This window comes from Daldinia childiae (assembly GCF_008694065.1).
Source record: "Daldinia childiae strain JS-1345 chromosome Unknown Scaffold8, whole genome shotgun sequence".
NCBI lineage: Eukaryota > Fungi > Ascomycota > Sordariomycetes > Xylariales > Hypoxylaceae > Daldinia > Daldinia childiae.
Genome location: NW_022984649.1, coordinates 161,646 through 189,534, shown reverse-complemented (window position 1 = coordinate 189,534; position 27,889 = coordinate 161,646). Strand labels below are relative to the sequence as shown.

Below are 27,889 nucleotides of genomic sequence, written 5' to 3'. Positions count from 1 at the left end.
CTTTGCTTTCACAGTACATATACCAAGTAGTCGTGGAGAGTTAGATATCAATGGCCACCGTAACTGTCTCTCAACCTGCTATCACTCCTGCGATACCGGGTCGGAACGACAGCAGTGATAGTTCTCGTTCCAGCCAGACGAGTACTGAGAAGGTCAAACTCGCCTCCTCGCTTCATACGTCATCGCTACCAAAACACAGTAGTCATGATGGCCAAGGTCAGGTCGACCGCTCTGTTTCGCCCAAGAGGTGGAAGACATTCATCAAGGCCTTCAAGCACATTCACAACTTGACTCCTAAGGAAGTAGATGATTTCATGGCGTCTTATGAAATCTACAATTTAGATTGGGCCAACGAAGAGGAGATGGTCAAGGCATTCGGTCCCAATTACCAACAGCGTGTTGGAGATTGCCTTTGTGCCTACTACTCGGTGCTCAATCATCTTTGTAGTCTCGGCGACGTGGAAAAGATGTACATCCCACCGCTGATGGATAAGAAGGCGTCAGTCCTCGACAATCAGCTACTCTACGAGGAATCTGTCGCGAAGGATATCGGATTGAAACCGGGGATGAAGGTCTTGGATCTTGGGTGCGGCCGTGGGCGTGTAGCTGCGCATATGACGAGCTTCAGCGGAGCTCATGTAACTGGTCTAAACATCGATGCGAACCAGATTGCACAAGCAAGGGAATGGAACGATCAATGCGGTTTCAGCAACGAGTTCGTCGTCCACGACCAAAATGACTTACCTCTACCTTTTGCAGACGAATCATTCGATGCTTTCTACGAGATCCAAGCGCTCAGCTTATGCAAGGACCCTTCGGCCTCTTTCAAAGAGATTTATCGCGTGCTGAAGCCTGGCGCCAAATTCTCACTGCTAGATTGGGTTAGCCTGCCGCCGTACAACCCGGAAGATCCTGTTCACGCGGGACTCATGCGTCGTGTGAAGCCTCTGATCGGCGCTGTCGGTACTCCGACACCGGCGAGTTTTGAGAAGGCTCTTACTGATGCCGGGTTTTCCGTTTCAAGATCGGATAACCCCAGTATAGGCGGCCTACAAGCTCCGCTCATCGACAAAGTTGATATATACTTTCGCTCCGTTAGGCGCGTCATTCACGGGCTTGTTCGCGTACGCGCTCTACCTCCTCATTTCAAAGTCCTCATTGATAGATTATGTCTTGATGGTCAAGCATTCGTAAAAATGGATAACATGCGATTAATTACTACGACATATCGGATCATTGCGGAAAAGCCGTCAGTATGATTAAAGATTTGAGGATATGATAGAAAAAGGGTTAAATGACGTTCTCAATTTTACTAGGCAGGTTTGAGGCGCAGCTATCGGCAGTCGGAAGGATCCGTCTAAGGTTTTCTTGGTATGGGGCTCTCCAAACTTCACCAACGTCATACCATCTCATCTATCCACCCTATCCACCTATCCACTACCTATCTACCTATCTACCTTCTACATACTTATCGGGCCACACACACACACTCCATCTAGGTACATGTACCTACCTTATCCTATTCTTCTCAGAGAGGGGCATAAGTTATTTATAGGCGACTCAAACCTCCACCATTCCATCACGAGAATTAACAATATCCTTCATCATTAGCCTTCCATTCGATTTTCTGTCCCTAAAGCAACTTTTAGATTTCAGCAAAGCATTGATCGGCATTTTTTATTTTTATCCTTAATAGCATTCTGCATATTGCGTTGCTTTTTATTTGGAGAGGAGGGGAGAGGGAGTTCTGTTCTGCTTCGTCGCCTTTGCCTTATATCTAATACGCTACGCACTACACAGGACAGTTTTATTCTACGTTCACGAGTAAAGGTGGCCATTGAAGCAAGGGGGGAGTGGGAGTTGGTTTCGCTTCTCTTTGACTCCCGAATACCAACTGCAGCCGGAGTTCAAATCCATTTTCAAATCGATAGAGAGCGTTATGGCGTTCGCTTCGCTTTAACACGACAAGAGTACATAGGTGGTAGTGGTAGTAAATCCAACAAATTATTTCTCAACTTTTCGTTCATCACACATACATATACATACATACAAACATAATGTTGGGAATAGGCCCTTGAAGAATTTTCCAATCCGTCATACCTTGCATATATTAATAGTTAATAATTACCTGATATTCTTCGAAGAGGATCTTAGTTTCGCGTTTCGCTATTTTTTATCTTTTATCTTTTATTTTTATTTTTATTTTTATTTTTATTTTACGAAGGTTGGGGCCAAAAGTTCCGCACATGTCCAAATCTTGGCACCGTATTTTATATGTTCTTTGAATTATCAATACTGTATTAGCCACACGCTAAGCTAAAAACTAAATAGTGGCCTATCCACTAAATCTAGGTGGCTTACCGCTATATTTATAGCGATATCAGCCACTATAGCTTAAATAAAACCGTGCAGTCTTTTTTTAATTCGCACGTGGCTTACCAAGCTTAAATGTGCGAAACTTTTGGCCCCAACCTTCGTACAAAGAAACGCTGTATAATTGACCTTATGACAGAAGAGGCACTCACAAACATATCTGTTATTAGCTTGGCATTCAACATTTTTCATATTTTTATTCTCCTCGATCTTACAGGCCGTAATAAGCCACTTGCTCGACTCCTGACCCGAAGAAAAAAAAATCTCGTTTGCAGGAGGGGCGAAATCTGGACCGGAAAGTCCACAAATTGTGCAAATGACCTGAAAATCATTAACGGGTCAATTTCCGTTGATACCCAACCCCCCATATATTACTCATCTTCCCCATCCGTGCGATTCAATCATCGTGGATCCGCCCCCGTTTGCGGCCGCCGACGTCCTTTGTTGTGCAGTGGTGGCGGCATTCCAGGAGGGTCCGCAGACGTAGGGGGACCACACCTACGGCGCATAACCGGAGTCAGGAAAGGAAAGCGGAGATGGAGCAGAAAATGTGCAGATGACATAGTTATCGAAAGCTCTCCCAAAGAAGAAAGAAAAAAAAGCAGACGAATTCTCGTAGCTTTTCTAAGCTTCGAAAGCTATTTGGTTCCCAAACCCTTACGGCTTGCTCTTGTAATACTTGCTTACTCGGAATTATTCTCGCTTGGCGAGCCGTCAAGCCTACAACCCCTCTCTAAGTGTTTAAAAAATAATTAGTTAATAGGGATTAATTCACCCATCAAACCCCAACTATAAGTAATAGCTACTACTATATCGACTTACCTATACTATTATGTCCATAAGAGGAGAGACGAGTCTAAATCTTATTGAGCCCCTAGAGGGTTTCATTAGCGACGACGAAGAGCTTAAAACGCCATCGATGGGCGACGAATCTTTTTTCGACTATTTTCCCTTTGAGGAGATCGATGCCCCTCCACTCGTCAATCTGTCAGCTTCTACGGAATCCGAAGATCTTCTTCTGCCACTTAAACTTCAATGGAAGAGTCCCAGCCAATCGGGACTAAAAAGTCTTCCTCAAGTGCATCGCATCGTTGACTGGATTATGGGCCGAAATGTAATAATACAAGAAGATCAACCATCGGCTAAATGGTTGTCCGCCGCTAGCAATGTGGGTAAGAATAGCTTGATGGAGGGAGGCGAGATGCATTTCAACGGAAGGCGACTAATAGAAGAGGACTTTTTCGACATTGGTGATGTCAAGGATATCTGCCCCGCCTGCACGACACCATACTGTCAGGCTCTCGACTCCCTGCCATTTAAAAGCAGTTTGAAGCTCGGATATAACGATCCGGAAACGCATACTTGGCTCATCGGCGACAAGTATGTTATGACCGAGGAAATAGACGACGAATGGTCGGAAGAAGCAGACGTTACTCTAACCCTAGCGACGGAGCTTATCAGGAAAGCGACGAGAGTGCCCGTGCCGAGCATAATAGCTGGTTGGAAGGAGAACCGGAAGGTAATCACTATCACCGAGAGGGTTCCTGGTCAGCGGCTTTATGATATCTGGTGGGACTTACGAGATGATCAAAGGGAAACGATCGCGAAAGAAGTTGGACGCCACATGGATCAATGGAGACGGATGACATCAGACAGGATTTCGACTCTTGGCGGTGGTCCTGTGCGACGCCACGGTCATCTTTTCGGTCCGTCGCAGGAAGGATTTGGACCTTTCAGGTCCGATGAGCAAGTATGGAGTGCCATTCATAGACGCCTGAAGAGGAAAAACGTCAGCAAGGATTTGATTCAGATCTTGAAGGACTATATGCCGGAATCAGCACCCTGCGTCTTCACCCATGGTGATTTGTCTACTGCCAACATCCTGATTCATAACGGGAGAGTCTCCGCTATCCTAGGGTTTGATAATGCTGCATGTCTCCCAGTTTGGGCTGAGTACGTGGCGATACACTTCTGCTATTGCAAAGAAGATGAGCAATGGAAGGCGATGCTTAGCAAGCACATGAAGAGTTATGCTAGGGCGAAGGATTGGTGGGCGCTGTGGACTGCAGTTGAGAAGAGTGCATCGAAGAAACACATAGCCGCACTGGTGGTTCGCTGCCGGCAGTGGCAAAAACCACCAGAGAACAAACGAACGTTCGATCCAGAATTGCCCAACGAGAAGAAACAGGAAGATGTCTCTGACTTAAACCTCATGCCAGAGTCACACCTGCAGCCACCCGCTCAGAACCGCCCGCACAAAACCTATAGTCCATATAGAGCGGCACTTAGCAGGAAACTGTTGAAGGGAAAACATTTCTCAGAATTACTGAATGATGTAAACTGGGAGTCAGCTGTCCACGTGGGATCAGAAGAGGGTGACATGGTGGGAGGGAGCAAAGATAACTTCTCAGCGGTATCAGAGGCACAGATGCAAGGCATTATAGGAGTGGAAGAAGATATGGGAAGATCCGCCAAGGAAAATAGCGAGGATGAAGCACATGAAGCTAAGCGTGTAGGCATTGAAAGATGGCTCTCGGAGAGTGAGAGAGGGAGGAAGTACTTTCACAGACCGTTACTCGTCCAACGCATGTCGAATGATAACCAGGATACAACTCCGCAAATGAGCCCGGTGAAAGACCTCCCTTGGAGGGAGAGGCTGAGGTCATTCGAGAGACGAGATAACGATTTAAAAGGCCTAAGACCATTCAGTTTACCTCTGTCACTCTTATCAGAAAATGTCAAGCAGAACCTACAAGAAGTTGACAAGAAAGGAGAAGATAGCAACGAAAGCGACACCCGTGAGCAATCCATTGAGAAAACTCTTAGTTCTCTGGAGTCTAGCCCGGTAGATCCCATCGTCGATGATATTCCCATAGCTCCTATTCCGCAGCAAGGTAAAGAAGAACATGAGGGTAGCGTAGATGCGGAGAAGAAGCGGTCTTCAATTTTCCGAGAGAAAACTTCTCCTGGATTGCTATATTTGACACTTGCGAATGCGGCGGCTGAGGGGAAAAGCAAACGATATAGAAAAAGTCTCTCTGAGGAGCAAACATCGTTGGATGAGAGCTATCCTGCCGACAAGTAGTCTTAATGACTGACTGAATTATCCCGGGTCTGACATTCGAAATAGAAATAATGACATGGGAAGTCTCTACTCCATCAAGTTCCCGATACGCTTTAATTGAACTTAGTGGAAGGGATAATAGTTTAGTTTATGAAACTGAGAATAGGCATCTCTCTGAAATGCTATAAGTGCCTACCTACCAAGGTACTACTTATAGATATAATAAATGATAATAAGTATTAAATTAATGTTCAAACAATTAGAAAACTTCATTAACTTGGATGTAGTTATTAGATTATTTTGAAGATATCTCACCGAACTTCTATTTGGTTTCTCTGATGGTTGATGGTTGGTTTTGCATTGCAGTCGCTAAACGTTAGGCACCTATATGAAGTTAAACATCTTGGTGGAGCTGAATTTAGAGGGGTTTTTAGCGACTGTAGTATATCCAATTTGCACTGTAAGCCTCCGTACCTATATCGCTCTTACCATTTACATACATATAACCGATAAGAGGCTTATCGTTGCAAACGCGTTACTGCCTCTTTACACGCGTTGTCCAGCAACGCTTAGGCCTTCAGAGCCTTGGAAATAGAATTTACGTCACTGCGGGCACAACATTTACAACTTTGATTCGCACAACTATTTTATTTGGCATCTTAATCTTTATGGGTTGATACCTATTTTACATGGTTCATCCTCAAGGATAAAGCACGTTTTGCGGGATCATACCTTTCTACCTAACCCTAATCCTCTCCTTTTTGTTTTATGTCTTCTTCATCGCGCTTTTCGTTGGCGTGAATATTTATTCCTTTTTTCTTTTTCGCTTAATTCAAGAGATCACTGGATGAGACAACCATCCAACGTCGGGCCTGTTTTATTTGGCTAAGAAGTGACCCAAGCAAATATTCAAACCGTGATATAATTAATCAGGTTAACTATTTGGAACTGTCCCAAGAGTCTTGAAACCAACAAAGAATACTATGGTAACATAGAGAGTTCAATACCCTCTTCTACAACTTTCTTAACCTTCTATGTGATATGCTCTAGTTTTATGGTGGTGAATCACTTATATTATTACCAAGATAATATAAGATGGATCATCCAATCAAGAAAGATGACTTGGATGATATGGATGAGTTAAGACAGGCATTCACAAAAAGAGTTGTACCCCTTGCACTCGAAGAAAGACTCTTGAGTTCAGAGAAGCTACGACGGGATCTACTAAAGTTAGCAACGCAAGATGAAGTCCATCTCTTTATCCGCAAAGCCCAGATGTCGTCCCAACTCCGTTCACAACTTCTTGTCGAATCACCAGTTATATTGACAAACAAGACTACATCGACATCTATGCCAAAGCTTGCTCCTAAGATTAGCCGCGATGGCAAGCACAAGAGTCCCCAGTCAAGTGGAAACTCTCAACTTACTGGGTTACCCAAGTCTACAGTAGCTTCTAAAGGCATTAAAACTACATCAACACCAATACAAATCACGGACAAGCGTGAAGCGCCTGGCCCATTAGTAAAAGACGAGCTTCCGACAAAGAGTTCGGCCTCCACAGCCCCAGCCAAACGGGTATTCACCGCTAAGCGGACACTTCCTCCGCATTTGGTTTCCAAACCCAATCCGACTCAAAAGCAATCAGAGCCAGTTGGTAATAAGCCGGTAACTTCGGCCTCTCCCATCAGCCCCCAACCAGCTAGGATTGTTAGCGATATTCTACAGACCCTTTCAGAAATTCCCTTGCCGTTGAATGCTTCAAACCAAACGGAAGATGTTAAGGAGTCCCCCCTGGCAGCACCCCAGACAGTTCTTCAAGAACCAAGCAGTGGTCACTCACATGGTAAGGTTTAGACATAATCAGGAGTATATTAAAAACTACTAACAAAAGACATAGATCCTGATATTTCCGATAAGAAGGAGAAGAATCTCAAGAGGAAGCAAGATGATTCCTCCCCACCAGGTTAGACATGAACAATCCATCTAGAAAGTTAAGTCCAACTCACAGTTAGTACGCAGGAGCCTCCCGGGATTCACACCCTCAAAAGAGTCGCAAGGTTAACCCTACGAATACTCCTTCCGAAAAGATTCACGCCGCGTCATCTAAGACCCATTCCGAGAATGAACCGACGCCTGCAAATCTTGAACCCCGTATATCGAAAGGACCCCAGAAATTAAGCCCAAAGGATGTTGCTAGACTTGGAGAATCTACCCATAGCCATACTAAAGACTCGACATACAACCCTACTAACTCTTTTAATAGCTTGTCGAATGATACTAAGAGTAGCAGGCCCGATACAATCAATTCTCGTAAGCCTGATACTGATGTGGCCTCTGGTACCAACCGCAATCATTCAGCAAGTCACCAGCGGCCACCAATTGATAAGGGCAGAAGTGAGACAGACGATGACACTCCACTTAGAAAGCTGACCAACCCAGCCAAAGCAGCTAAGACTGATTGGAATTACCATATCTGGACCTGTAAGTTGTTTGGGTTGCCGCATAGTCTTTGCAAAGACGTTAACTAAGTGAACTAGTTCCATCTGGGGAAACCCAGGTCACTTCTGGTGCATTGCTGCCACGAGGCTACGCCCTTCATGATAATCCTGATGCTCCGTGGATATGCCCGATACGTTCATGTCGTGTGCTGTTCTCAAAACTCGAAGGTCTCGGGGCCCACTTCAATGTGAGTACCCTATGTTCGGGGCTTAGCTTGATGAAGCTCACTTCGACTATAGCGTGGCCACAGAGCCTCACTCATTAACGACAACGGGGACGGCACTTTATCTATTATTAAGAAATTAAAGGCGGTTGGTGTGGCTATGCCTGCTGAGGTAGTGTCTCACAATCCATTGGATCCCACTGAACCTCTGAAGGAGCCCTCTCTCAATTCTCACATGAAACTGTCTAAATCTATTACTCCGTCTTCTCAAACTGGTGATAATAGGGACGGACCTGTGAAAGCTCGTAGGTCGAGCAAAACTCTATCTGCCTCTAGCCTGATGGGTACAGAAGCTCCCATGAGAGAAGATGGTCTAAGGCCCCGCCAACCTAGCACTATTTCAAATGCCCAAAATGGAGTCCATATTGGGAGCACAGCACACACAAGTGCCATAAATCCAGCACAAGCCCTTGAACTAGAGACATGGGAGATCGCACCGGGTCGAATTCGTGACGAGCAGAGTGAAGCGGTCGATAGTATGTAACCAAACATCTCCATCCTAGAGTAACCAATCTTGAGGGCTCGTGTTCTATTTTAGGTACCTTGCTAACTAGCCCCCAGATTTCGCGTTTTCGAATTCGTACTTGGCCCAAAATCAAGCCATCCGGATAGGCCGTGATGTTTCTTTCCAGGTCATCACCATCAAGCCTGGCACAGTTCACTTCTGGGGTTCTAACGCCAATAAGCTCCGGCTATGTTCGGTAGCGTCAGGCAAACTGCAGGTGTCTATTCATGGTCAAGACTTCTCAATGGGCCCTAACGGTATGATCAGAATCAGGCCAGGCGTTGAGTGTACTGCTACGAATAAGCTGTACATTGATGCTACTGTTCACGTTACAACAGTACCTGGAGATTTGAATCAATAAGTTTCAGGTTTTGAGATTTCATGAAGCTAGGATCAGCTCATTGATATCAAGCAGTTATCGGTCGAGTTGATTTCATGTCCATTGAGTTTCGTGGTGTTACAGGTACAGACATTCCGGAATGTATGCTGTTGCACAAACGTCTACCATGACGAGAGACGAAACTATAGCTAGAAAAAGGGCCTACCCTGCAAAGATGTACATACCTAGTGCATAGTACACCAAAAAGGAGAAACTTTGTATTTGCTTGGCTGATGCTTTCAATTAATACGTTTTGTAGTAGTAAAAAAGGGAGTAAGTATTTATTATGAACTGCTAACGCTGTAAACTTGAACCATACCACTCCCTAGAATTTCCCCCTCAAAACAACCCCCCCCTATTAGCTCTGAGCAGATGAAGATCTATATGTAATCTGAGCGTGTCTATGCTTATATATACTCTATCAAGAAAAGTGATCTAAGGAAACAAGCAGAAATTAAATGTCGACACCTCAGCTGGGCTTCGAATTTAAGAGACGTTGGTGATGACGAAGTCGGGCTCGCCGCGGTAGAAGGTGGCTACAGTGGAGCCGAAGTTCTCCAAGGGGAAGTCGGTGGCAGGCCACTCGTGGTAGCCGGCGACCTTCTTGGGGGTGTCGTAGGCGTAGGTCACGAGGACACGGTAGCGGCCCTCGGTGCCGGGCAGCGACGGGTCCTGGTGGAACTGCCACTCGAAGGCTGGGTCGTCGCAAGCTCGGAGAGATACCGATGGGAGCTTCGAGATGGAGGATTGGTCCCTGTACCCGCAGGTAGTGGAGATGGAGGTGTTGGGGATGGCGACATCAAAGTAGATGCTGGTGGAAGTGTTAGTATTGGTGTTGTAGGTAGGTAGTTTATAAGGGAGGCTTACAAGGCTCCGGTGCCATGGGGCAAGGTGTTGGCGCTGAACTTGCTGATGTTGAACTCAGTCGGAGCTTCGACTTGTCTCTCGGTCACGGGGGCTCCAAGGACGGAGGCGGCTCCGAGGAGGATGGATGAGAGAACAGAGACGGACTTCATTTTTGCTTGTTGGTTGGTTGGTTGGTTGGTTAGTTGGTGATGGCACTTATAGTGTAAGTGAGGAAGTTATTGAGAGTGATGATGATGGTTGTATGTCTTTGATATTGTTGTTAGTTGGTGGACTGATGGAATTATTTTTTCCTTGATGAGAGCAGCGATGAACCCTATTATATACACGTTTACCTCACCTCACCGCATCTCTCGTGGCAGTGCTGCTATATCTTACAGTGCCTCATAATCCCGTATTCGCTGACTTACGATGCTTATTCCTTGGCTTGGCGCCGTAGTGAGACGGTGGAATGAAGTCATGCCACATAACACAAGCACCGCAATTCCGATCCCCACGGCCATTACGGGTTTCGGCTCGGGTCGCTTTGAGTTCTAATTTTGTGTCTAATTCCCATATTGTCGGCGCCGGAACTGCCGCTGCGAATTTCGCTTTATTATTGAGCTCGGCGAGTAGCAGAATACTTGACGATATTAGATAAACAAGAACGCGCTCTTTTCCTAGGTAACAGGTAGTTTTACTCCCTTACTTCGTTTAATTTTTTCTAATCGTAGCAAACAATCCCTCTACTAGTTGAGCGGTGACCCGTAAAGCCATCCAACGAGAAAGCCTTGTGATGGCAACAATGATGGCATCAGCAGTTTGCTTAAGAAAAAGAAAATAATTTACATTTACATAATTGTAAGGTAAAGGCCCGAGATGCTGGGTACACGTAGTTTAGCTAAGACTTCTAAAGTTAGGGGACTTTTTAGTTTCCATAGGGCTGTAGCACGTGGAATCTGAGTCGGCGGTAGCTCAGCCCCGGCTTATAGAACCAATGAAACGACTTAAAATGTTCCCCCTCCCCTTCACCTTCTCTTTAGTGCTGCTAAAAATAAAGGCATCTCGTGTTAATCTTTCCCCCTTGCTTGTTACTAAGCTTTGCCCAGCCCAATCACTCTATTATTTTTATTACGAGTAGGAATCACGAGTTTCGGGATTGAATTGATGGCGCTCGCATTTGCCTCTACATCGTAAATTCTCGTCAATCAGAGTTTGTGTTCTGGGTCGCATAACATGATGATTGTTTAATTGGTGCAATAGCAAATTTTATTACGACTTCTATTCTCAAACTCATTTAATTTGTTGTATGTCTATGTAAACTCGCACTTTTCTCTTCCTACATCTTTTTTCCTTTCGTATCTATTCGTTCGAGACTTCTCAATTGCTCAATTTCCGCCCAAGATTGCGTCTTTACTTCCCTCACCCTTTAAAGATATAGTTATGCGATATGCAATCAAAGAAGCAAAACTAAACTATTCCAATAGTATCGACTTTGTCTCTAACTACCTGTATTACTAACAATATGTGGCGTCCGCTAAATTGTTTGTCTATACGAGGCGATCGCGTGGCAGATTGACCAATGTCCTTACAATTTCACATTACTGGGCTGGTGACCTGACAAGAAAAAGACTTCATTGCAAAGAATGTGAGGCCGTTGTCTCTCATATTTCGGAGCCGCAATAAGATCCCGGTGGGGAAAAGGGATGATCATTGCATCGATCACTTGTTAGTTCACTTGTTAGCTTAACGCTACTGCTCGAGATGTCACCAGGGAACAGTTGATAGCTGGTAGCTTCGAGCTCAAATAAGCCTCAACTTTTTCGTCTCGGCCGAAATATTATCTGCCGAGTTTAGACAGAGCTTATCTATCTACCTACCTACCTACCTAAGGTAGGTAGATAGGTAACTTGCGAGATGATTACTCGCTACAATCCGTATATAAGCGACGAATATTCTTCGCTATATCTTTGTATCTCCCCCGCAACCTATGCGAGAATGGGGCACGGTATCCACCGACTCCGGGTCTTCTCCACATGGAAGAAGTCATTGGTAGTCCCTATTCGGGGATACTAATGAGATTCCATGCCCCGACTAGCCCGAGCTCCTTACCTTTTGTGGTGGTATTGCTGTGTGATATGATCTCGAACGCAATTCGACCAACAAACATTCGAGACGCCCAACACAAAGCATCTACGTTACACGGGTCTAGAGTCTCGGTCCTATAGGGGGCTTCAGTAGCGGTGGGGAGCCGTCTGCTATGTAGAGAATGTCCTAATATGGTTGGATGTCTTTGACTTTTCTGGTCACGATGGCGAGGTTTTCCCCGCGTTGGGAAATACTTCCCCGGCCCGTTTGATATGTTTGGCTTGTATGGATTATATCGAGCTTACCGCCATCCTTTGTTCTCCAGACATAGATTAGTGCTTACAAGGGTGTCTTCATCCCATACCCCATACCCCATATCCGCCCCCAGCACGCATCGAGCGCCTCTCCAATCCTTCTTTTATACTCTATCCCCCACTTGGAACTTCTCTCCAACCAGCTATTTCGTCCTAAGAAGCTTAGCTATTCGCAATGGCGAACGAAAATACTCTTAGCGACTTAGAGAAGAACAGCGGCCCCGAGGCCAAGGAGATTGAAGAGGGACACTTGAAGGATGTAAGTAACACACAGACAAACAGAGAAACCCCAATTATACTACTCAGTTTCTCACGGCCACTAGGAGGTAGCTGATACTGTCTTCGCTTCTTCTACCCCTGAGCGAAATTTGCTATGGAGGCAAGACAAGCGCATCGTGCCCCTAGCCGCGGGCATCTACTTCCTTTGCTATCTAGACCGTTCCAACATCGGCAACGCCAAAGTCCTCAATTCAGCGAGCCATAATGATATGCAGTCCGAGACTGGTACCTCGAATTACGAATTCAACATTGCGCTCATGATCTTCCTAATCGGTTATTTCTTATTCGAAGTCCCGTCGAATATTCTACTTAAGAAGCTTCGCCCGTCTAGATGGCTCGCCTTCCTTATGTGTTCTTGGGGTGTTATTACCATTGGCATGGGCGGTGTCCACAACTATGCCCAGATGACCGGCGTCCGTTTCTTATTAGGCGCCTTCGAAGCTGGTCTTTTCCCCGGGCTAGTGTATTATTTAACATTTTGGGTAAGTTCAAATCATCACTCTTACCTAGGACTGGATGAAAACCATGAACAGCTTTTCTTCACCGAGGGAGCATAACCAGTTTCCAGATACAATTACTAACTTCAAGTCCCTTACAGTATAAAAGCGATGAGCGTAGTGTACGAGTAGCCTTCATTCTCGCAAGCGCCACTCTTGCTGGTGCTTTCGGCGGAGCAATTGCTTACGGAGTCGGCCATATGAACCAGACTCGCGGCTTGTCTGCCTGGAGATGGCTTTTTATGCTTGAAGGTATCCCTTCATGTCTATCGGGAATCCTCGTATGGTTTTTCCTACCAGATTACCCCGAGAGAGCTTCTTGGCTCTCAGAAACCGAGAAGGATTTGGCTGCGCAGCGATTATATCTTGAAGGCGCTAAAGGCTCAGCTTCTTCTATGACTTGGGACGATGTCAAAGATACGCTTACAGACTGGCGACTATGCGGGCACTACGCCATTTACTTCGCAGTCTCATTACCTTTCAGTTCTCTCTCGTTGTTCTCACCTTCGATTGTCGCTGGTCTAGGCTTCCATGATCTAGAGGCTCAACTAATGACAGTACCTCCATGGGCCGCTGCTTATGGTAAGTCTCCTATATGAGACAGATAAAAATGCTCGGTGCTAACTAAAGAAGTATTCCAAATTCTCATGTCATGGTCGGCGGATCATTTCAACGCTCGGGGTTATCACTGCGCTATTGCCTCATTGATCGGCGCAGCGGGCTTCCTGGCTTCTGCCGTACTACCGCCTGATGCTTACACTCATCGGTATGGCTGCTTGATCGTTGGGACCGCTGGAGCGTTCGGATGCATTCCGCCCATGCTTGGCTGGCTGACCTCGAACATGTGGAGCACGGCGTCCATTGGATTGGCCGTGGCGCTCAATGTCAGCATTGGCGCAGGTCTCGGGCAGATTCCAGGAGTATGGATATACAAGGCCGAAGAAGCGTCAAAAGGCTACCCAACCGGTCATGGTGTGAACTGTGCCATGCTTTTCTTCGTAGCTTTTGGTGCTCTTGGATTGAGATATTACTACGGACGAAAGAATCGCACTCTACTAGATGGAGCCGCTGAAGGCGTAACTCCAAGACTTTACAAGCTGTGATGTGCGCTTATGAAATATTGTTAGCTGCTTATTTTGGTTTGAATATTGGTGGTAGTTCTCAGATTAGTAGGGGAAGCATCTTAATTCCATTCTTATCGTAGAAACATTTTACCAAGAGAATACCTATATATTTGAATTAATTTCCTCTGGGAATCTAGACCCTCAATAATTTACATCAGCATCCTTAAACTAAACATGTCTATCATGCCAAGCCACGTTCCAAACTAGTGACAATGTTTACGACATCCAGGTACGCAAGCTACATTTGCTTTTGACAAGCTTTTCGGCATAGCCAATCGCCGGAATTCCTGGGGAATCCCGCAAAGGGTCTCTGCCAAGTTATGCTAGATACTTAGTATGACAGACGCCGGGGACCTGCATTCAGAAACGCCCGGTTAGTACCTCGGAGTTAAGAAAATACCTTGGTAAATACTGAGATTCTAACCGGGGTTGGAATGAGATCTTCATTGTTCCCGCGGGTAAGAAACCCCGCACTTGACAATGGATACAAAGATGGATACAAAGATGGATACAAAGATGGATACAAAGATTCAAGCAAGGGCACGAGGTCATAAGCAACTTGAAGAAACAGCCTGACAGTCTGACAACCTGGCTAGACTAAGTTAAGTAAACTAGACTGTTCCACTACTATATTCCCCCCGGAGCGTATACCGTTCTGGTGGATATAGATCTCCAAATCTACCCCAGATAATATCTCGCTAGGTCGAGACTTGCGGGACCAGCGGCGTGGTCACACAGGGATGCCACGCTGAGCCAGGGTCTTGTATATGATCTGTACCCCCAACCAACCTCCCTTCCATATCTTCTTTCATGCCAAGATAGCCCATGAGTTTAGTCATGCGTGGTCAGTAGGTTTATGAAGACGAGTATATACATAGACGACGCGTGTTGGTAGGTGTATGTTCCCGGTGGCATATATATTATCTCAACATCAGCCTGAAGTAGCACACCTAAACGCTCGCTCCCCAAAAGAGCAGTTTCTGTTGCAAATCAGTGTGGAGACATGATATGTTCGCGATGATGTGCTCAGGCCTTCTCCAATTCTCTGTTAGAACCCTTGCGGTGACTGCTTTAGCTGCTACTCTCGCTTCTTCTACGTTAGCGAGGAGTGATGGGAATGGCAATAATAGCGACAAAGGCCGTAGGCAGGTTGGCGGCGTGAACTGCGACGTCGCGACCTTCGCTAACGTGCTTCCGGCGGCGGCCAAGGTAGAAAAGGTCGAGTATGTCAGCGCCGGGAGCACATTCGGCGAGCCTTTGACGGATCTTATGTACCCGATCCCGCCGACAAACTTACCGGAACTATGCGCCGTTATCATATCCGTCGCTTCATCGCCGATTTCTTCGTATAGGTTCGGAATATTCCTACCAGCAGAGTGGAACGGCCGTTTCCTCGCTGTTGGCAATGGAGGATTCGGAGGCGGTATCAACTGGCTGGATATGGGTGCCGGTGTTAGATACGGCTTTGCCGTTGTATCAACGGATACTGGTCACAACTCAACGACTGGAGACATCTCCTGGGCTCTCAACAATGCTGAGATGAAAGAGGACTGGGGCTGGCGTGCCCTACATGGTACTGTCCTATTAGGTAAAAACCTCGTTACAACCTATTATGCAAAGCCTATCGGCCATTCATACTATAGCGGATGCTCGACGGGCGGTCGTCAAGGGCTTAAGGAAGTACAGATTTCTCCCGGTAGCTTTGACGGGGTACTTGTTGGTGCTCCAGCTTGGTACACAAGCCGCCTCAATACTTGGATTTGCAAAATTGCTACGTATAACTGGCCCGCCGACGACGCTAAGCATATCGACTGGGAAACGCTACCACCTATCGGCGCCGAGGTCGTACGCCAGTGCGATGACATCGACGGAGTCTCCGACGGCATCATCAGCTCACCGGAACAATGTAACGTGAACTACGACGCCTTGCGATGCAACAACGGCACCAGTACCGCAGCATCCAACTTTGCTAATTCCGACAACTGTCTGAACGACGCGCAGATCGATACGTTGAAAAAGCTGTACACGGGATTTACACTCGACTCGACAGGAGAGCAAGTGATGCCCGGTCTACTTCCCGGGTCCGAGAACCAAATGTACACGCTCCTCAACTACTCAGACGCAAGCCCATACGGCCTAGGATACATTCGATACTTCCTCCTCGATAACCCGCTGTGGGAAGCATCGCAGTACAACGACTCGATACTAGAGCTAGCCGAGATGTTGGATCCGGGTAATGCCACGGCAAACAACTACAACCTAACAACGTTCCGCGACCGCGGTGGCAAGATGTTATTATACCACGGAGCCTCGGATGGCCTAGTCCCCGCTACAGCCGGAAGCTTGTACTACGAACGCGCGGTAGACACGACGAGCGGCGGCGACGTAAACGCCACGCGCGAGTTCTTCCGCCGCCTCGAGATCCCGGGGATGCAGCACTGCGGATTAACAACGGTAGATGCGCCGTGGGCTCTTGGCGGCGCTAGCCAAGCCGGTTCTCTGGGAAACGACACCTACTCGGTGCCTGGGTTCGCGGACTCGCAGCACGACGTCCTGCTCGCGCTTATCGACTGGGTGGAGAATGGGAAGCCGGTCGACCAGGTTATTGCTACGACATGGAATAGCGTTCTGGAGCCGTCGTCGGGGGTGCTGCGGCAGCGGCCGGTTTGTGCGTATCCGGATACGGCGAAGTGGGATGGGACGGGGAATGTAAACGAGGCTGCGAGCTGGAGCTGTGGGTTAGTGATTTTCTTATTATCTTTTTCTTTCCCCCTGTCACGCCTTTTCAGCTCGGTTTGCTAACTTTATCTCCAGTGGTGATAACTCCAGCCATGCAGCGAATAGCGCGGGTTCGCTGACATATATGAACCCCTTTTCGGTCGTTATGGATATGATTAAAAATTTTGCTATATGATTTGGGGGTGGAAATTGAGGTTTGTAATTACTTGCTTGTTTAGTCTAGAGTCAGTGAGGGTGTTATTAAATGGTATGGTTGTATATAGCAGACATAAAGATGTATGTAGCTACTTAAAAGAGCATTTACAGTGAGCAACATGCTTGGTCATACTCGTAGCCTTTACTCACAGACTGGTCTGTCTCTTGCTCCTTGAATATACTTGTAAAAAAAGAAAAAGGTGTTAGGCTAACTGCTACGTTTTGTAGTAAACATCCAATAAGATTAGGTACATAAGGCACGTTAAGCATGACCGCAGGTGTAAAGCAGAAGGATCAAACGCCATTCGAAACGTCATTGAGGGCCTCAAAAATTAATGCGCAGATAAACGTGGCGTATCAGATCTTCGATTCGATATGCCAGGGGTTTTACTTAACATTAAACCCCTACTGAGGGTATATTCGAGTATATACAACAAATATAAATCATATTCTCATACGAAGTAAATCCAGCGCTACCACCCATCCCATCAGCCCCTTTAGACGCCCATTACTAAATCTATATCCTAGTAGTTAATTCCCTAGCTTAACGAACCTATTGTCTAATGACGAAGAACCAATTAGGGGAGTCCTGTGGTGAGCCTAACTTTCCCTTCATCCAACAGATATAATGCCCATTGTAGCTACCCCAGCCCGCGCCAGCGCAGGTCGAGTTCCCTGCGCACATATCGATACAGTCCTCGACGGAACTTGTCTCTTCGTTGCCAATGTCTGTTGTTCCGCTGCCTTCCCAGTTGCCGTTATAGTCTACGTTGCAGAGAACTAGGAACGGGTCGTTACCGGCCCCTTCGTATATCGTCCCGTTTGACTGCGGACACGCGATTGACGCTGTTGGAGTTGTACTTGAAGGGTGTGACGATGTAGTAGTTGCGCTGCTTGCGTATTAGTACAAGTATCATAATACTGTGAAGGAACTGCCTAGCATCGCTTACTCAGAACCCGAACTCGATTTGTGCGAAGTACCCAAACCCACACCTAAGCCGACTGCTAGACCAATAACGATGATGGCAATGAGCGGGCCAACGATTAACCAGAAAGTCTTCAATCTTAATCCACATATTCTTTTATTACTTGGCGGTATAGGAAGAGTCTTATCAGTGAGGTATGTCCCGTCTTGAGAACCTCCCCAGTATGGCTGACCCTGGCTAGGAATAGGATACCCTTGGGGAGGATATACCCCGTTCGAGTAAGCATTCTGCTGAGCCATGCCCTGGAAGCCCGGCATTTGCTGATCGTACGCATACTGCGTGCCGTCGTATGGCTTCCTTATGATAATCGGCCCCTCGACGACATATGGTAAGTCTGATACTGGAGCTACTTCTAGACCAGCAGGCTCGCTTTGGAAATTGTTGGGCGACATCGTACCCTCTAGCTTATGATGATACAGGTGACTCTAGGTTCACCGCACCGGCGGATGTTGGTTAACATTTAGTTGACATTTTGAGGAGAGCACAGACAGAGAGCATAGATGGAAATATACAGGAAAAAGAAAAGCTATGAAGGATCCGCCCTGCCGCCTGTGTTACATCATATGTATGTAGGCTCACTATTTTCGCTCCTGAATTGGAGTTGAGTCCCTAATTGAGAATTCGATGCCGTACCAGCCCCTGTCATCAGGCCCCCAACCTCCAAACTAGGGAACCAAAGTCCATGAACCCCAGGTTCCTAGGTGACCTAGGCTTTTTCGACACCGGGTTCCCCTGTAAGTCTTGCTCGCCTCATTGGGCGTACTGCAATCCGACCGCAGATTTTGAGGATCCCGCTGTTTGGATCACCTACCGTTCTATGCAGAAGAATCCTTCGACCTGTTTCAGAGGCCAATCAAAATACATGATAATCGGACGGGATCCTTCGGCCTATTTTCCGAGACAGTCTCGTCAGCTCTGTGTAGCATCCGCTGAAAACCTGTAAAACATAAGTCACTTTATCCCACCGAGATTTAAAACATAAGTGCGTCGCTCATGTTGTTATCATGAGATATCTTTGATACTACCCAGCTCGTTCATTATTTACATATGTAGAGAACTATGTACACTTGAGCCATAGTTTATCTATTATGGTTCCAGCTCGGCTCCGCAAAGTTGTAAGGCTGTAAGGCCCGTGGCCAATGCTTTCGTAGGTAGCAATCATTAATACTACATTACGAGGTGTTCGCCGCCACAGGCTTTAACTATTTCATGCATGTCTTGGATGAATAAGTTTTTACTCAGTCACAAAGGGGCTTTGTGTTACCCAAGCGTGCAAAAAGCCCCGGCAAGACCTAGCATTTTCTAACCGGAGTCTTGACGGAATGATGTACCTAGGTTGGATTTGCTGTTAGCCTTGAAGTTCAGACATATGCGATTTGAAGGGCGGCAGACTTTCCTTGTATTTCACTCCCTTCCCGCTAGGCGCAGTCTTGCTCAGAAGTAGGAGCGAAACAATAGATCTCACATTGGTAACCTATTGTTTCTGACATATAAGCTAGTGGTGAGGCAACACGTACCTAAACAGCCGTCAGGGCTCTTTGGACTGAGTGAAAGCCTCACGGTCATCTCAGCTGTAAGGTACTAATCAGAAGCCGGCGGCTATGCAGGTCCAAAGTTGGACGGGCCTAAGTACGCCATTTACTTCGCCAAGCTACATTTTATTTAGAGCCTCCATCAAATGACACTGCGTAGATAATCCGATATTTGAGGTCCAGCGCTACTATTGCTATGTCGCAGTTCAAGAGTTGCCGAGCTATCTCTCGCCACGCCTCTGGGTATGACAGACCTTGAAAGCCCCGAACATATTGATCGAGTATCGTAAACGATTGCTGAAACATCCTTCCATCTATATTTTAATGGCGCAAGCCAATTGATCTCATAAAGACTACGTATATACTAGTCTACTTGACTGTTTCTATGGATAGATACATGTACAGCTTGAAGAGCGACCTAGGTACCTAAGGTATGACCACGCCTATCTCGCAACAATCGCCTTCTAACAATTTAGATAAATCATTACTGAGATATCCTACCGTCATAGCCTCATTATCAGTATGAGTACAATGGACGAAACACCTTTCGCTACTAAAATTGGATTATACGCCTTATCATGTTGGGTCGGCTATTCGAGTGACGCTACGCTCGTACCTACCAGTGTAAACCGAATCATTCAAAATCCAACGTGATGAGACACATTGTCTCTCTATTAATGGATTAGTCGTTACTTTAATCTATGCCCTGCCTGCGAATAGGGGAGGGACGTCCTCTCTATACAGGCCTGGTAATCCTCCGGGATAGCCCCATCGTCTCCAACATAACCAAACTAAAGCATCCCCTCTAATTTATCCCCAATGAGTGGTGACGATGGCGTTCAAAATACCTTTACCCTTGGTACCAATGGCAAACTAGTCACTGATACACTCGAAATCCTCGGCTGTTGCGCCCTGGAACTGGAAGTCATATCGATAGACAAGTATAGCAATTATTAAGTACAACTCGGCCCATGCTAGACTACGTTATAGCATTAGAAAACTAGTATCTCGGCTATCGCCAGAATATAATAACTTACTACATTCCAAGGCAAATCGTTGTCCCTCTTGAGCAGGGGGCGAATGTTTTGTCGACCATCTTTCGAGATCTTGGATCCATCCAGCGATCTGGTCTGAAGCGCTTAGGGCTCGGATAGAGCGTGTCATGTGTATGCATCATATTAATGTCATTCCAACAGGAGTTCCGGCAGGTATTCGCTAGTTACCGTAGAAGATATCCTTATCTGTGGAATTTCGTGCCATGCGTGTGGCTATAGCCGAGCTTGGTCGCAGACCTTCCATTAGTGTCGACGTTAGATAGGGTGGCTGCTCAGGTGTCTTTCATTCAACCTCGTTTAAATCTGCATTTATAGAAGCGAGTTCAGTTCGAATTTGGTGAAGGGCCTCGGGTTTGCCAAACACGCGAAGAAAAACGACTCGTAGAACGCTGGCAGTTGTCTCGAATCCTGCGCTGGTAATAGTTGGTACATCATCAAATACACGACCGTGGGACTTCTCTGGAGCTATAAGTTTAGATTCTCGTATTTCGTGAACTATCATACGTTGGACTTTCTCATCTGAGATAGGCGAGGATGCGGCTACCATGAGATTTTTAGTATCTTGCATGTTTTCCTACTCAGTAGAAATTAGGCAGGAACCGCCTTTCAAATCTTTAGGTCTTGACGATGAAGAAATAACTCCTTCACATGATTGCCTAAAGTTTTTAAGACCCAGTCAACAGGTACCTATAGTTTTGAGAGCCTTAGGAACCTATGGAATTTGCTTAAAGAGCCGCCGTATTTGGCCAGATCCTTGACTTGCAGTAATCTTTGAAACGTGAAAGTCCTCTTTTTCAAGGCTGTTGTAGCTTTTGTTTAGGATGAAGTCGCTAGCGACGTCCTGGGCGATGGCCGTGGTGGCGGCACCGAGGTTCAACGTATCTCCTGAATAGGCGAACTTAGAAACCCGACGACCAAGCTTGCGTAAATGTCGCTGAATGAGATCCTACCAGCTAGCAACCTTCACCCCGGAGAAAAGGGGGCTTAAGGGTTGACGACGGCGTTTGAGAAGCTCGTGTTCCGCCGTGAATAGAGTTGGACCCTTAGCTCTAAATGCGTCTATAGCGCAGTCATACTTATGCCAATTCCCTTCTTGACGATACAGGTGCTTAAAGAACGCTAGGTCATTTACTTGGAGTTCGTAGGGGCTAATCCGGATAATAGGGACATCAGATTATTCTTCTTGAATGGGCTGGAAAGAGAAACCTCACCGTATTCTTTGTGCAGCTGTCCGATTTTGAATGTATATTGTCTATTCTGGATAATATCATAATAGACTTCATACTATCTCGTGATTGCTGCTAGTCTTGTCCCTGAAAACCGAGCAAGGGAGTGTAAGGAGAGGCGATAAAAGGCAACACTGGCGAAATATATGATTACTATTGTAACGACGTATTGCATCATCAGCAAGTTGACTAGATTCTCCATATAGCTCAAGAAGCTATGAAGACTCTATCGTTATTGACTTGCTAAACAGAGCATTTCTGAAGGATCCCATATAGATGCGACCAATGTTCTTGGATAGCTGTGTGGTGAGGTGAGAACTAAGGGTAAGTATGGACGACAAAAGAGCAAAGTTGGTATAAACTTTGAATGCAAGTATATCAGAGTGGTCTTCTATATTACCTATATACCTCAGTCAAATTCTGCCTTACCCCCTATATTGAATAGCAAGTTGATGGTGATATATTTCTATCCTTATTGTTGGATTGAAATAGGGGCTAGGGGCTAGGGGCGATACTACTGACTCCGCTGCTTACATAAGATTAAGCTGAATATGTACCTAATGTACCCGTACCCACCCTAATCCCTGTATTTCAAAGGAAGATACGGCGCCCACACGAAAGGAACATTGAAGCTTTCAATATCTACACTACATCATCACGTCACGTCCGTCCGCTTAATGGCCCAATATGTCTTCTCAAGGTGAACCAAGCGGAGATCCATGGGATAAAGATACGAAACGAAAGTTCCAGAAGCAAGTTTATGGTGAATCCAAGCTTAATTGGCATTTGCTAACTGCGGTTACCACAGTAAATCCAAGAGCGAATTCTTCGACCCTTGTCAAGAAGCTGCAGCGAAAAGTATCCGATGTCTGAACCGGAATGGAGGAGATAGGCGAATGTGCACCGACTACTTTGAGTGAGTGACTCCTAAGGGTTTAAGGATGAGAATGAGATCGGGGCACGAATGTAGAAAATATGGCCATACTAATGTGAGACTCTGCGTAGGGCATATCGTGCTTGCAAAAAGGAATGGGTAAGAATAACTTATAAATCTACCTCAAGCTTATCCAATATTTCTAACCTGATTTTCTGGAAGACCAATAAAAGGAAGAGGGAAGGTGGCAGCATCTTTTGGGGCCCATCGTCTACCTAGACTTAAGGTCTGCGTGAGAATCTTGAACTAGGGCAGACATTTCCACCTGGACAATATTAATGGACATTAATAATTCGGGGTCTTGAGCTGGTTTATCGTTTTGCCATTTATTACCTTAAGTATCTCTTAACGTAAGGAATACTTGTAATAACACTTGTAAAACAGGATAGAAAGGCTACATATATGTATAAAGAATATAAAGGCCTCTCTCACTTAAAAATGGGTATGCCGTTCTACGTAACGAATTTATGTCGATTACTAATCCCTGAAGCGTGAATTGGGGGTACATTAGGTACCTAACGTAACATACAGGTAGGTAAAATGCAGGTGATCATAATGTCAGGCACTAGTGTACCTAATGTACCTCTATATTACCTCATATAGGGCGAGTGTCACAGGCGAGTACAGGCGGGCGCACTAACGCACACCGCCTACCAATTTTAATAATTAGAAGGAACCCTAATCCACTTCGAACGGCAGAATCCACCTTACATACAAGAACAATGGGGGGGGAGAAGGTTGCCTTATATAGATGCGATGCTATAACCAGACAACAAACAACCAACAATCATAAGCATAAGCATATTCGTGATGGCCCGGTGACACTAGTCCAAACGACGTAGATACCGATCTTTGGTTTCCTACGAGACGAATTAATACATATAACTTGCAACTCGCAACTTGCAATGATACCCCACTGTCATTTATTCTTCCCTCTTCAAACCCTCACCTTAAAACCTCACATTTAGAAACTATTCCACCTACCTACCTAACATAAAAAATAGATGTATAGGAGGTAGGTTTAAGATTTAACATCACAAAAGGCAAGCTGCAGAAATAAAACCTATCGTCACAATATAAAAACAAAACTTACCACTACCACATTCACCATGAAGCCTCCCTTAATACCACCCACCCCACGGCCCATCAATCTCAAACCCACCGGACCTGTCAGTCTACTGACTGCCTTCGCCGAAGAGCAATGGATCACCACTGCAAACTTGGCGAGGCAGCGTTATAGAATTACAAAAGACCCGTATTATTTGGTAAGTAATGTGTGCTTTTTATTACTTGTACTGTAGCTGACCTCTTTCTAGGCCGTTGAGATTGCTGCTAAATCTCAGAGCGACAATGTTTCCGATCGCAGTGCGGGAAAGGTTGAAGTTGAGAGGATGATTAAGGACAACATCACCGTATCTGATGTCGATACGCTGGACTTGTATGAGTTTGCCTGCTCCCGGATCGATATCAAGTATTCAGAAACTATTGGCGTGCTACGTGCAAGGCTGGTGAAGGCCCTTCCGAAAGACCAGAAGTCTTGTACTCGATGCTTCGATGCTTGCGTCTGGAATTCGGACTGGAAGAATGCTCAACAGGTAATATCCTTCTATGGTTCCGCATATCAAACTTATCAATTGACCCATATAGATTGCAGCATCCTTGAATAAGAACTTTGCCAGCGACCGAAAGTTCTTATTTCGATATATCCTAGCCACCCACCAGTATTCTGTAAGATTTCACTCTCGCGCCTTATTCAATTTTGAGCCTAATATTCTGACCTGGATAGTTATCGGATGAATGTCCCGAGGGCAGCAGAAAGATCTTCGCGTCGCTTGCGAAAGCGCAGGCCGACAAAGCCTTTGACCTCCGGACTATGGTGAGAACTTAATACAGAAAATATAGCTATAGGAGTAAGCGCTAATTATATAATTATTAGACTTCTAGTGATGATGATCGTGTCATCTATAATGAATCCGAAGCCTGGTTGTGGCTGAATATTCGAATCAGCCATTGTAGCCCAAAAGAAAACTTGGAACTTTTTAGGAAGCCCGAGTATAGCCCCTTAGCATTCCTCAAAGCTGGTAAACAGGAACCCTATTGGATAGCTCTAAGTTATCTACAGACCTACTGCGCATGGGATGACATCTTTCAAATCGGAAAGGAGGTCTTGGAAGAAGCCACTCGTATAGCCCAGGCCGAAGCAGCAGCTATCGAAGACAACGAAAACGTCATTAGTCTGCGGAAGCTAGCAGAAACTGAATCCAAGGACTCGTCAGTTAAGAAAGACTTGGTTCGGGCTATAGAAAAGGCTAGGCCTTCGCGGACCTTGAAGGAGCAATCCTACATATCTGCAAGCTGTGAATATGGGCTATTTACGGCTATTTTTCAAGCGGCCAAACGCCAGCCCGACAGGAAGCGGTAAGTTTATCCATCCCACACATCAAAATTCCGATATTAACACTATCTTAGAGCCCTTAAAAAGGTTCGCCAATTGGTTGACAAGATGATTAAGGCTTTAACCCGAGCAGAAAGCATGAGGCCTATTTTCCAAAGAACGCATAGCATTCTCTCTCTATCTATCCTCATCGCACGAGAATCGCCAGCCGATCCGGAATCTGATGGTTATACCACGCGGGTCATTAACCTCACCAATCATGTTATTCAACATTATAACGAGTCTCGCTGCCTCACCGAGGCGTTATCGTTCATACCAGAGTTGAGTAAGCCAGAGGTTGCCGCATTTATTACGTCTCTTCTTGCTACCAGCATCAAGGTAACCACCAAACTCTACTAGTACTCATACCGTATCATGTTGCTGACCCTAACATCTCAGTGCGATGATACATTACAACGCTTCATGTTAACATCCTTAAGCTTGAGGATCCGATATGCAGTAGCAACAGGCAGTATACTTGGTTGTATCTTTTGCAATGGAAGTATTGAACGTGGAACCTGTGCATCTTGTCTCAAGTCCATCGCAATCAATGCCCTCGATGCGTACAAGGCAGGAATGGAAGATGCCGATTTTCGCCAGAAGATTCTATCCAGTCAAAGCGAGAACCCTTTCTCAGATATTGCAGTAATCGGGGCTGTATGCCTGTTAAGGCTTTCAGGGCTTGGTACCGGATCTCCGCCGATGGGAACTAACTCTCTATACCGTGCGAACATCCAACTGTTCCTACAAGCCGTTATATGGCTAGAATCATGCTTAACGACGTCACCATCTGTTAGCAGTACACACCGTATTTTGCTCGTTAAGTTGTACCTTCTCATGGGTTGTGTGTCCCGGGCCAAGGCTCTATGGGATCGCTTTGATGTTAAAAATGCCCTCCTGGATTCTCTAGGTCTTCTCTTCGTCGATAGGATATCATCTATCGCTCCGGGGCTGTTCATCACGGGCTCTAGTCGCGATAACCCAGTTGAACCTTTCCTTGTACATTTCACAAGAGGGCTTATGACTACGACCCCCAGACGAATTATGGATTCTCTGGAAATGGGAACTTATTCGAGCATTCAGGAAATTATTCGGCATGCCGAAAAACAAACCGCAAGCTGTACTCTAGTTATGGCTGTCGTGGAAGAACGCCGAGGCCTGCGAATGAAAACAGGCAAGATCGAGTCTCCCATAGAAGATCAGCCTCTTGTCCGTATGTTTTTCTCTTGTCCGATGCTAAAGAAATCTGAGAATGCTGACTAGACAGGGAAATTGATGCCTGGCCATATGATCCGAGATATCACCGACTACGGAATCTTTGCAGTTCCAGATAGTGAAACATCGCAACCTATTCCTGCTTTGGTCAACTATGGACCGCTCCCAACAGTTTGTGGTTTTTGATATCATGTTTGTGGACCGAATACTAATCGTGGAATTAGGGTGGCCGCGCTCACGCTGGTTTGATAGCCGAGCGCTTTCTTGACTTTGTCTGCTACGTACAGCCAAAGGAGTACAAACCGTCGAAGGTAAGCCAAGTTGCACAAGTCGACTGGAAATATGCATTCGCTACTAGTTCCCATCTGGAGGAGGAAATGAGAGCTCTCTTAGCGATCGGTGACAAGGGGCTTCCGGAAGATGAGAAAATCAAGCTAGGAGAGCTGCGAGAATCGGTAAGGAGTTCTTTCACGACGCCCGAGTATTGGTATTATGGGATCGTATGGAGACTCGCGAATGCGATGAAGAGCATTCTCAGACATGGCTTTCTCTCGGCATCTACAAATGAAACCCGCGATTTCAATCGCTTCTTTATCAAGGATATTTTAGACAACCTTGAGGGCCAAACCAAAGATTTCTTAGAAGTACCTGAGAATATTCACTCTAAGATTTACGCTTTCCACGGCTTTGCAGCTCTCCATGCTATGGGCATGCTACGCGAATCGATCCTAGCCGTCAAGTATGCAACAAACTACCTTACGAGCATCTCTGAAAAACTCAAGAATGCTGATAAATCTCGTGCGTCCGCTGAACTCGCGTGGCTTGCGCCCGAGCTTAAGAAGATGACAGCCGCAGCCATCGAGTCGGAAAACACGATCAAAGCTCGCATTAAGCTGCTTAAGGATTACCTGGGCAACGTCGACGGCTGGAGAGACCGACTATGCGACTGGGTGTTTGGCGATTACACTGCGGTATATGACGAGGATCCCGAATTCAAGAAGGAGGTGGCTAGTAAGATCAGAGACGCCATCCCCAAGGCGAACGGTGAATTATGGGCCGACAAAGTTGGGGAATCTTGGCGCGAGCTCATGAAGGGTTGGGCTGCAGTTAGGTTCGATTAACCTCCCCCCGCCTTGTTCATCCTGATCTTTGCTACAATTCGGACTTCACTCTACTGCCTCGAGAGGGCTCTAATCACGGTTCCGAAACATTTCTGCATATCTCTATCCACCTCCTTTATATCTTAATGGTACTCTTCGAAAGCTTGGAAATTATGTATAGGTCCAATATGGTTCCTGGATCTTGACATTTGAGCCGGAGAAATCTTGTGAATGAAGGATATTTGGGGGGTAGACCTGAGAGTGAAGATATGAAAGGGGGAGGAT

The 27,889-nt window shown here is 46.0% G+C and overlaps 8 protein-coding genes across 8 annotated transcripts; 6 read left to right on the top strand and 2 right to left on the bottom strand.

Annotated features, from left to right (window-relative positions):
- Positions 1-50: 50 nt before the first annotated feature.
- Positions 51-1,259, top strand: GL218_06848 (Cycloartenol-C-24-methyltransferase 1; the record flags this gene model as incomplete). Its single annotated transcript, XM_033583577.1, has 1 exon — positions 51-1,259. One exon carries the CDS (start codon positions 51-53, stop codon positions 1,257-1,259), a length of 1,209 nt encoding a protein of 402 aa, XP_033433016.1.
- A 1,946-nt stretch (positions 1,260-3,205) lies between these two features.
- Positions 3,206-5,458, top strand: GL218_06847 (uncharacterized protein; the record flags this gene model as incomplete). Its single annotated transcript, XM_033583576.1, has 1 exon — positions 3,206-5,458. The coding sequence occupies one exon, from the start codon at positions 3,206-3,208 to the stop codon at positions 5,456-5,458; it is 2,253 nt and encodes a 750-aa protein (XP_033433009.1).
- Positions 5,459-6,787: 1,329 nt separating this feature from the next.
- GL218_06846 (uncharacterized protein) lies at positions 6,788-9,025 on the top strand (the record flags this gene model as incomplete). Its single annotated transcript, XM_033583575.1, has 6 exons — positions 6,788-7,280; positions 7,335-7,400; positions 7,457-7,918; positions 7,975-8,123; positions 8,176-8,635; positions 8,721-9,025. 6 exons carry the CDS (start codon positions 6,788-6,790, stop codon positions 9,023-9,025), a joined length of 1,935 nt encoding a protein of 644 aa, XP_033433008.1.
- A 504-nt stretch (positions 9,026-9,529) lies between these two features.
- Positions 9,530-10,059, bottom strand: GL218_06845 (uncharacterized protein; the record flags this gene model as incomplete). The annotated part of the gene is made up of 2 exons (XM_033583574.1): positions 9,530-9,854; positions 9,911-10,059. The coding sequence occupies 2 exons, from the start codon at positions 10,057-10,059 to the stop codon at positions 9,530-9,532; spliced, it is 474 nt and encodes a 157-aa protein (XP_033433011.1).
- Positions 10,060-12,463: 2,404 nt separating this feature from the next.
- On the top strand, positions 12,464-17,046 carry GL218_06844 (putative feruloyl esterase B-1; the record flags this gene model as incomplete). The annotated part of the gene is made up of 6 exons (XM_033583573.1): positions 12,464-12,547; positions 12,612-13,049; positions 13,166-13,646; positions 13,698-14,163; positions 15,334-16,922; positions 17,003-17,046. 6 exons carry the CDS (start codon positions 12,464-12,466, stop codon positions 17,044-17,046), a joined length of 3,102 nt encoding a protein of 1,033 aa, XP_033433010.1.
- Positions 17,047-17,675: 629 nt separating this feature from the next.
- On the bottom strand, positions 17,676-18,500 carry GL218_06843 (uncharacterized protein; the record flags this gene model as incomplete). Its single annotated transcript, XM_033583572.1, has 2 exons — positions 17,676-18,012; positions 18,073-18,500. 2 exons carry the CDS (start codon positions 18,498-18,500, stop codon positions 17,676-17,678), a joined length of 765 nt encoding a protein of 254 aa, XP_033433013.1.
- A 4,108-nt stretch (positions 18,501-22,608) lies between these two features.
- On the top strand, positions 22,609-23,074 carry GL218_06842 (Cytochrome c oxidase-assembly factor cox-23, mitochondrial; the record flags this gene model as incomplete). Its single annotated transcript, XM_033583571.1, has 4 exons — positions 22,609-22,673; positions 22,730-22,837; positions 22,927-22,954; positions 23,018-23,074. 4 exons carry the CDS (start codon positions 22,609-22,611, stop codon positions 23,072-23,074), a joined length of 258 nt encoding a protein of 85 aa, XP_033433012.1.
- An 890-nt stretch (positions 23,075-23,964) lies between these two features.
- GL218_06841 (uncharacterized protein) lies at positions 23,965-27,625 on the top strand (the record flags this gene model as incomplete). Its single annotated transcript, XM_033583570.1, has 9 exons — positions 23,965-24,120; positions 24,172-24,450; positions 24,503-24,583; positions 24,642-24,731; positions 24,978-25,273; positions 25,325-25,628; positions 25,689-26,502; positions 26,557-26,675; positions 26,729-27,625. The coding sequence occupies 9 exons, from the start codon at positions 23,965-23,967 to the stop codon at positions 27,623-27,625; spliced, it is 3,036 nt and encodes a 1,011-aa protein (XP_033433015.1).
- Between the last annotated feature and the right edge of the window lie 264 nt (positions 27,626-27,889).